Source organism: Hippichthys cyanospilos, chromosome 22, assembly GCF_059441005.1.
Source record: "Hippichthys cyanospilos isolate Australia breed blue-spotted pipefish chromosome 22, RoL_Hcya_1.0, whole genome shotgun sequence".
NCBI lineage: Eukaryota > Metazoa > Chordata > Actinopteri > Syngnathiformes > Syngnathidae > Hippichthys > Hippichthys cyanospilos.
In genome coordinates this window covers 9,483,403-9,493,024 of record NC_142390.1, presented here as the reverse complement: position 1 = coordinate 9,493,024, position 9,622 = coordinate 9,483,403, and the positions used below count along the sequence as shown (strand labels likewise).

The following is a 9,622-nucleotide window of genomic DNA, read 5'->3' as shown; positions in this document are numbered from 1 at the left end:
AAATGTTTCATTAATTAAACAAAAATTTCTTTACTTAAAAGTGGCATTGATTAGTTGAATGTTTCATTACTCAGTGAAAATAATTAAGTAGACATTTACTTATTAAAAAAATAACAATGACATATTTATTTAAAGAATGACACTTAATGAATGAAACATTTCATTAATTACGCTTTTATTAAATATAAACAATAAATAAAAAGTTGTAATGAATGAATCAAACATTTAATTGAATACTCTTACATTCCTTTATTGAAATTTGGCACTTCCGGTCCTCCATATTTTTCTACTTTGAATCTAAACCGCCGTAAAATCGGGATGATTCATCAGATGAATAAGTGCATGGTATTTATTTGCACGCTTCGAAAGCATTGTAAATGACCGAGTGTGTATGTGTGTGTGTGTGTTTTTTACGCCAATGTGAATGAACATTAAGTAGCACTGAAAGCAGAAAGAGAACGTAAAAAAGGATGAATTTACTGGATGTACTTTACAGCTTCGAGTGGATATGCGCAGGTTTACGCTTCTTTGAGCCTGGTAAACAGACTGCTGGGAACCCGCTACGTCATTTTTCTTGAATACGATTCGCTCTGCAAGCAGGAAAGAAGCTGCGCATTCCAAGTCGAACGCAGCATCCTATGCGTCACTCGTTTGCATTTGAAGTCGGGAGTTAATTTCGTCCCACGATGGCGGAGAGTGAAGTCAACACGCCAAGCACGCCGATTGAATATGACAGCAAATACTTTGAGTTTGATGGGATTCGGCTGCCACCTTTCTGCAGAGGAAAGATGGAGGAAATCGCTAACTTCTCCCTCAGAGGAAGCGACATATGGATTATCACCTACCCCAAATCGGGTAAACAACACTGTGCATGCCGCACTGGTTTCAAAAGGAGAATATAACGCGCACACTCCTATATTTATAGTACGACACACTAACACATATTTGATGATTTTACTGTTTCATTTGATGCCATTTAAATCTCCCATTTAAAATTTATGAACTTACCAGATTTTTATCCTTCCATAAAGGAGAAGTCAATTTTTCCTGACAATAACATGTTTTATGCAGCCCTGTAGTCAATACAGACATTCTGAATAATATTATATTTGCAGAATATGAGCAATGGAGCAAGATTATCATGTGCCTGAAATTGGTAACACAGTTGTAACGACAAATCACAGCTCAGCTTGTGAAGGTCACATGACCAAACTCAGATAACAGGTGAAAACTGACAGTTAGAATATTGTGGTATCACAAAAAAAAATCACAGCTGTAAAATAATAGTAAAAAGTGTTTTTTCCCCCCTACATACACACACACACACACACACACACACACACACACACACACACACACACACACACACACACACAACTTTTCAGTATGTTTGTTTGGTGGCTCCTGATGCTGCGTCATCAGTCGGTAGTAAATGACTAGTTAGCATCAAGCGCTTTGAGTACCCATGGTAGAAACGCTATAAGTGAAAGTCCATTTCACTTATATTACAGCTGTTATATAAAATAGATCTGATGCTCTGCAGAAATGTGAAATGTTAATCCCACGAAATCACAGCGGTCGGCAATCGTTTGCTGCTAGCAATCTGAGCACATACACACTAACGTTAACACGGTGGAAACATTAACCAAACCACTTCCCAATTCAGTTTTTGTCTCTTTTTTTGTCAATTTTATTCTTGTTATGTGTGTTTATGTGTGTTTTGTTTTTTTTAATTTTAGGCACCAGTCTACTTCAAGAGGTTGTGTATCTTGTGAGTCAAGGAGCAGACCCGGATGAAATTGGCCTTATGAATATTGATGAGCAGTTACCTGTGTTGGAGTACCCTCAACCGGGCTTGGACATCATTAAGGTACTGTAAGACAAAGTATGGTTGTGTTGAATATTTGAATGAATAAATCACTTGCACACAGCAAAACATTCTGGGATGCCTTCTCTGAAGTGAAGGAGTGACTGGCTCGCTACAAATTTCTTATCATTTCATATCTAAAGGGCGGGAATCAGTGTTAAGTATTCTGTAGACCAGATTTACCTGTACTTGAGTGCTTTAAAAAAATTGAAATAGTTTTTATTTTTTTTGTTAGAATAATTATTGTTAGAATAGTTATAGATATAGTGATTATACATTTGCTACAAAATATTAATGCTCGCAATGAAGAAATGCTTAGCTGCGTGAATGAATAAACACATACTGAATGATAATAATGAATGAATAAACTGCTGATGTACTGCTAGGTATGTTGATGGTACGCTGGGAGAATGAGTGCACTGTTTGTGGGAAAAGAACTGTCTCGTCATTGTTTTCTTTCAAGCAAAAGGAAGCCCGCTCAAGCCTGCCAGTCGGAGCGTTCCCACACCTGTGACTCTTATCGATGTTATTGCTATGCATTATCAGAATGTTTCGCTACGTATTTTTTCATACATGCATTAGTTTCTCACCCACATGCTCACACATAGAAGGACAAGTACACAAGGTCCCGGCCATAGACTTGCGTTTTTCCCTGCCCCTTGAGGGCCGGGACCTTCATGTAGTTAGGGATCTCTGTAACAAATAAAAGTAACGGGAGTCGGAGAGATTGGCAGAGCGCAGTAGAATTGTCCTTGGCCGGTTCCTCTTCGCTCCCCTCATGCATGAGTTGGGAAGATTGCCTTGTCTCCTTTTTTGTGTACAATTTCTTACAAATGTCTGACAAATGAACCTGACATTTTTCCATACCTACAGGAGCTCACGTCTCCGCGTCTCATCAAAAGTCATCTACCCTATCGATTCCTTCCCACAGGAATTCACAACGGAGAGGCTAAGGTCAGTTTTATTTTGCTTCCTTCAAAGTCAGGGAAAAAGCATAAAATCCACTGCACTATTCACCAACAAGTTCTCTGCACCAAACATCTAAAATATGGCCATGCTACGAAATTAGTGATGTAAACGAAAAACAATTGGGAACACATTTTTGGTTGAGTTATATCTGAAAAGCTGAAAAGCAGTTTTTGGAGGCAGCTGAGAGGACAGACGCATAGTGACGAGCTCCTGCTTGGTCGGTTTCCAAAAAGTACCTCCTAACATTATAAACAGAACAGGAAATATTTTAAACGAAGTATGAAAATGAGTGCAACAGCACAAAACTCCTAGTCTGCTAAACACGGAGTGTAACGGGTGAAGCTAATGCTACAACTACCACCAGTGAAAACTCTCTGCTCGAAGCTTTGGCTTTTCTATCAAAAGAATTTAAAGAAGTGAGACGGGACCTGGGAGAATTTAAAGACGACATTAAAAATGCTCTGAAAGACAACCTTACGGAGTTCAAAGGTGAAGTTTTGTTGGAGCTACAGTCAAAACGCTAGACCCGAATTGCTGATCAAGAGTCAGCTTGCCTTGAGCTAAAAGAAGCATTATTGATGGTGTTTTTTTGTTTGTTTGTTTGTTTGTTTTGCTCTTTTTCTTTTAAGCCCAAATGTTGGACAGTTCTAGTATGTGTGGGGTTTTTCCCACGATTAGGGAGGGCTCCTACAACAGATAGGCACCTTGCCCTCCTCCCACCAACAGGGACTTTTTAGGATGTTTAAATACATCATTTTTTGGGGAGTCACACTGTTTTGTGTTCACTTGTGTTCGAATGTTGTATTATAGTTGTGTTTTTTGTGTTTTGAGCTGGATTGCTATAAACACTTTAAATAGTAATGTCAGATTATAATATGAAGATATTGTCGTTGAATATTAATGGTTTGAATAACCCTGTGAAACGACCAAATTAAGGAAGGATAAGTCACAAATTATATATTTACAGGAAACTCATTTATCCAGACAGGAAATTGAGAAACTTAAGAGGTTTGGCTTCACAAACTCATTTTACAGTTCACATCACCAGGGATGTAAAAGAGGCGTAATCATACTTATCCCCAATGTCTTTAGATTTGAATATATCAGAGAAATTACTGATAAAGAAGGGAGTTTTATTCTTGTGAAAGGAAAACTGGAGGACAAAATGGTGACATTGGTTAATGTATATGCGGCACCCAACAGTGGGAAGCAATTCTTCAAAACCTTGTTCAATACTATGATATTGGAAATGGAGGGGATACTGATATGTGGTGGAGATTTTAATATTGTATTGAATGGTAACTTGGATACAACAAATACGAATAAAAAAATAAGAGAGATTATACATACTACTCATTCCTAAATGACAGCTACGCTAGAATTGACTATTTCTTTATGAATTGTATATGGTAAAGAAGTGCCAAATTCAAGAAGCAGATATATCGGATCATTGTGCAGTTTATCTTGAAGTCAATTTAAAAGTGCCGGAGAGAAGTACATTATGGAGGTTGAATGTTGGAATATTAAATCAAAAACGGACAGTGGAAGAGATAAGAGAAGACATTAAGATGTATGAAAAAGAAAATAACAATGGAGAGGTTATCCCGGTAATCTTGTGGGACGCTCTTAAAGCGGTGATAAGAGGAAAGCTTATTGCAAAGACTGCTGCGATTAAAAAAAGCCAAAACGGAAGTCTATGAGAAGGAAAGGAAAAAAACTGCTTGAAATTGAACAACAACATAAAACTACACGTGATCACCTGCTGCTCCAAAGAATGAAAGAAATTTGGGATAATATAGACGGTATGTTAACAATGGAAATTGAAAAGAAGACAAGATTGCTAAAACAATCATGTTATGAAGTAGGGCCGAGAGCTACTAAATTATTGGTAAAAAGATTAAGAAAACTGACCGGACAATTCACAAGATGAGGGATGTTAGTACAAACCGGATCATTTGTGAACCAAAAGATATTGAAAACAACTTTATGAACCTCCTTCTACTGACATGGACCAAATGAAAGCTTTTCTTGCCGAATTAGATTTACCAGCAATTGGGGAAAATCAGAACGACATTTTGACCTCATCCATTACAAGAGCAGAAATAGAGACAGCAATGAATAAACTGAAAACAAATGAATCTCCTGGCAGTGACGGCCTATCGACCGAATGGTACAAAACATTCAGTGACCAACCGATACCACTTCTGGAACGGTCATTTAACTATACATTTGAACATGGTGAAATACCTCCATCCTGGAGAGAAGCGATCATTTCAGTGATCCCCAAGAAAAACAATAGTGAAACTCCTGCAGATTATAGACCCATTTCATTACTAAATGTAGATTACAAATTATATACTTCCATTATTGTAAAAAGGTATGAACAATTTATCTGTGATATTATCGATGAGGATCAGACAGACTTTATTAAGGGACGGCAAACCCGATAATATAAGAAGAACTTTGCATATTATTAACTATATGCGAAAAGAAAATACGTATCAGTGCTGCCCTAATAAGTCGACGCAGAGAAGGTTTTTGATAGTGTGAACTGGACATTTTTATATCAGGTCCTTGGGAAATTTGGACTTAATGACAAAGCTATTACATGTATTAAATCACTCTATCAAAATCCAACTGCAAGAATAAGAATAAATGGCAGTTTGACTGAGAGTATAGCTCTAGAGCAGTGGTGTCAAACACATTTTTATTTTGGGCCGCATTATAGTGATAGTTTCTTTCAGAGGGACACACGTCATTTGAAGATCGTTTCGACCTTTTTTTGCTCACAAAGACCACTCAGTACAAAGAAAAATGAGTTCCCAGGTGAGACAGAACTTCCACCAGGACTGCGAGGCTGCAATCAACAGGCAGATCAACCTGGAGCTTTATGCCTCCTATGTCTACTTGTCCTTGGGTCCGGAATGACTGTGAATTCAAATACATTTTAAGTGTGTTGATCACACATTTACCAAGATTTGATATCAGAAGCTGGCAAAAACTGTTCAAAAGAGCTTTGCAGAATAAGATAATGTATGTTTTTCTTCCCCCAAATTTTTAAAAGTTAAAGACAACTTGCAATTTTGGTATTTTAGTCAGAAACCTGAAATCAAATCAGCATTTTAAGAGCCACAAAAAGTGAGGGGGTGGGCCGGATCTGGCCTTGACTTTGACACCAGTGCTCTAGAGCGATCCACTAGGCAGGGCTGCTGTCTCTTGCCGACATTGTTTGCGATTTTCATAGAGCCCCTAGCACGAGCGATTAGGCAGAACAGAGATGTTAACGGGATAAACATTAGGGGAGAGGAACACATTATCGGACTCTACGCAGACGACGTGATGTGTTTCTTGGAGGATCCAGACATAGGCATTCCCATATTAATCAACCAACTAGAGTCATTTGGCCTCTGCTCCGGACTTAATATAAATAAAACACAAATCTTAACATTCAATTACTTACCATCCAAAAACATGCAGTTAAAATATAAGATGAACTGGAAAGCAACAAAAATGAAATATCTTGGGGTCACTTTATCACAAAGAGCTGACGACATATATGAAGCTAATTATGCCAAACTGGATCAGGATATTAGGAATGATTTGGATAGGTGGGCTATCCTCCCACTAGACATTGGTTCACGAATAGAGACCATAAAAATGAGTGTTCTCCCCCAACTGCTTTACCTGTTTCAATCTCTACCCATTGAGATACCTGAAAAACCATTTAGATTGTGGGACAAAATTACGTCAAGAGTGGCTTGGCAAAGCCAAATTTCAGAGAATACTTTAATGCTGCGCAAATTAGACCTGTGATCTGTTGGTGTGATGAAAACTATGTTGCCAAATGGAAGAATATAGAACAATTTGGACAAGGGAGGGAAATTCGAAGCCTTATTGGAGATAGAGAGGAAACGATGGGTAGGATTGAACAGGTGGATACCGTCACCCAGTTTACACTAAGACTGTGGTTTAATATAGTACGAAAGTACAAACTGGAGAAGGAGCTTGGACTGCTTCGGTGGATAGCCTATGATCGATGTTTCACCCCTGGTTCTGTTGACACGGAGTTTAAACAATGGATTCTGAGTGAAATAACGGCAATGTGTATGGTTATAAACAATGGGAATTTCATGAGTTCAGGAGAGTAAACAAAAAAATAATATAGACAACTGTGACCATTTTAGATATTTGCAAATTAGGGATTTGTATGACAATGAGATGAAACACAATGTAAATTTGGAAAAAAATGGGATAATCAGGACTATTGTTGGAATTTATAATTCAAATAAATATAGAATAATATCCACAACATATGGCCACCTAACGGAGAGAAGAGGGAATACGACCTCGTATATCAGGCTGAAATGGGAAGGAGAGCTTGGTGTGAGCATCTCTGAGGACGACTGGTTGCAAATTTGTAAATCGCAACAATCCACTACATCATCACGGACCTGGAGGTTATATTGTTGGAAAAATTTAATCAGGTTCTTCATCGCACCAAAAATTAGCAGCAAAGACTCAGATGTACCACATCCATGTTGGAGGAAATGCGGAGATGTAGAAGTAGATCACTCACATGTTTTTAAGATCTTAACTTCTGGGGAAAATGTTCTCATGACTATTATCAGAATTTTGGGTTACAGTGTACCTAGGTCATGTATGTTACTGTATTTTGGGAATATAATGGGTAAGGTGTTAAAGGAGGACAGATATTTATTGAAAATGTTGTTAGTTGCATGTAAGAAAGCAATCACAAGGAAGTGGTATAAGTCAGACCCACCAACAAAAGATGAATGGCAGAAAATTGTGATTGAAATATCTGTTATGGAGAAACTGACTCACAGGATAAGGACCGAAGAGGAAAAATGTCGGGAGAAATGGACTGTTTATATGTTGCCGACAAGACGAGATCTACCACATTGAAGGCATCACAAAACATACTGTAGAGACATAGCAATCCAGCGGGTTCTTTTTTCCAGCTATTATTTATTTATTTATGTATTTATTTATTTTGTAGTTTTTTTTTATTTTTTGTGTGTATGTGTATGTGCTTTGTCTTTGTCGGATGTTTGTTGTATAAAGGAAAAAGCAATAAAAAATAAGTTTTAAAAAAAGAAAAGCAGTTTTTGAGAGTTGTGCGATACTTGAAATATTTATATCAGGTCATCTGTCTTGAATATTATCAACCTGTCACTCTCCTCTGGCATTGTACCTGAAGCTTTTAAGATGGCCGTCATTCAACTATTACTTAAGAAACCTCACCTAGATCCTGAAAATCTCTATAGGCCAGTGTCACACCTTCCATGAATTCTTGAGAAAGTTGTAGCACAACAGCTTAACAATTTTATGATAGACAATAGATTTGAACTCCTTCAGTCAGGTTTTAGGGCCAACCACTCAACTGAGACAGCCCTTGTAAAAGTGACGAATGATCTTCTCTTAGCCATGGATTCCAACATCTCATCAATATTATTATTGCTTGACCTGAGTGTAGCATATGACACTAATGATAATCATATTATTGTAGAACGTCTTGAATCATGTGTTGGTATCTCGGGATCAGCACTTTCTTAGTTCAGATCTTACATCCGGGGAAGGACGCATAGTGTCTCTTATGGCAATGCGATCTCTGAATCTTTCTCCGTCTCATGTGGTGTCCCGCAGGGGTCAGTACTTGGTCCCTTACTGTTCAACATCTACATGATTCCTCTTGGCAATATTATACGTAAATATGCTATTAGTTTTCATTGCTATGCTGATGATACCCAACTCTATATGCCCTTAGAAATAACAGATCCGTGCAAGTGCATTAAACTGGAGGCCTGCCTTGCCAAGATTAAACAATGGATGTCTTCCAATGTTCTGCTTCTCAACCCTAGTAAAACAGAGATGTTAATTATTGGCCCTGCTCATCATCAGCACTTGATTAAGAATACCACATTGAACCTGGAAAACTGTACTATTTCCCAAAGTAGTTCTGCAAAAAATCTCGGAGTGATATTTGACTCAACTCTCTCCTTTCTAATACATGTTAATAACATGACAAGAACGGCGTTTTTTCACCTTCGCAATATAGCTAAAATTTGCCCTATTCTTTCTCTTAGCGATGCAGAAACATTAATTCATGCATTTGTTACGTCGCGCCTAGACTATAGTAACGTTTTGTTTTCTGGACTTCCCATGTCCTACATTAAAAGCCTGCAGTCTGTACAGAATGCAGCAGCGAGACTATTGACAAGGACGAGAAAGTTCGATCATTTTACTCCGATTCTAGCTGACCTGCATTGGCTTCCAATACACGTGAGATGTGATTTTAAGGTGCTGTTAATTACTTATAAAATTTTACACGGTTTGGCTCCTTCCTATCTCGTCGACTTAGTATCACCATATGTTCCGTCCCGACAACTTCGATCACAAAATGCTGGTTTGCTATCGACCCCACGGGCTAAAAAGAAGTCCGCAGGATCAAGGGCATTTTCCATTCGCGCGCCAGTACTATGGAATGCCCTACCTATGGAAGTTCAAGCAGCCACCTCAGTAGAAATCTTTAAATCCCGACTAAAAACACATTTATATTCAAAAGCATTTAGTTAATTGAGCCTGTCTGCAGCTTTGTTCTATTTTCCTTTTTCTTGTCCCGGCTCTGAGAGGGGGCTAGCTAGATGGTGAGGGTTGACTTGACCGCCTCCATTTGGTCCTGCGCTGATCGACCATCGCGGGTTAGGAGATCGGCCGTCTGTGGTCCACTTGGTTGGAATGTCGGATGGTTCCTGCCCAATGGCTTTG

General features: G+C 38.3%; 1 protein-coding gene across 1 annotated transcript in view; it reads left to right on the top strand.

Moving 5' to 3' along the window:
• Window positions 1-308: 308 nt before the first annotated feature.
• Window positions 309-9,622, top strand: part of sult4a1 (sulfotransferase family 4A, member 1) — an 18,658-nt gene continuing 9,344 nt past the window's right edge. The window contains exons 1-3 of the mRNA XM_088406607.1: window positions 309-855; window positions 1,740-1,870; window positions 2,741-2,821. Of these exons, the coding sequence (XP_088262733.1) occupies window positions 687-855; window positions 1,740-1,870; window positions 2,741-2,821 (381 nt within the window). The 5' untranslated portion in view covers window positions 309-686. The remainder of the gene's footprint in view (window positions 856-1,739; window positions 1,871-2,740; window positions 2,822-9,622) is intronic.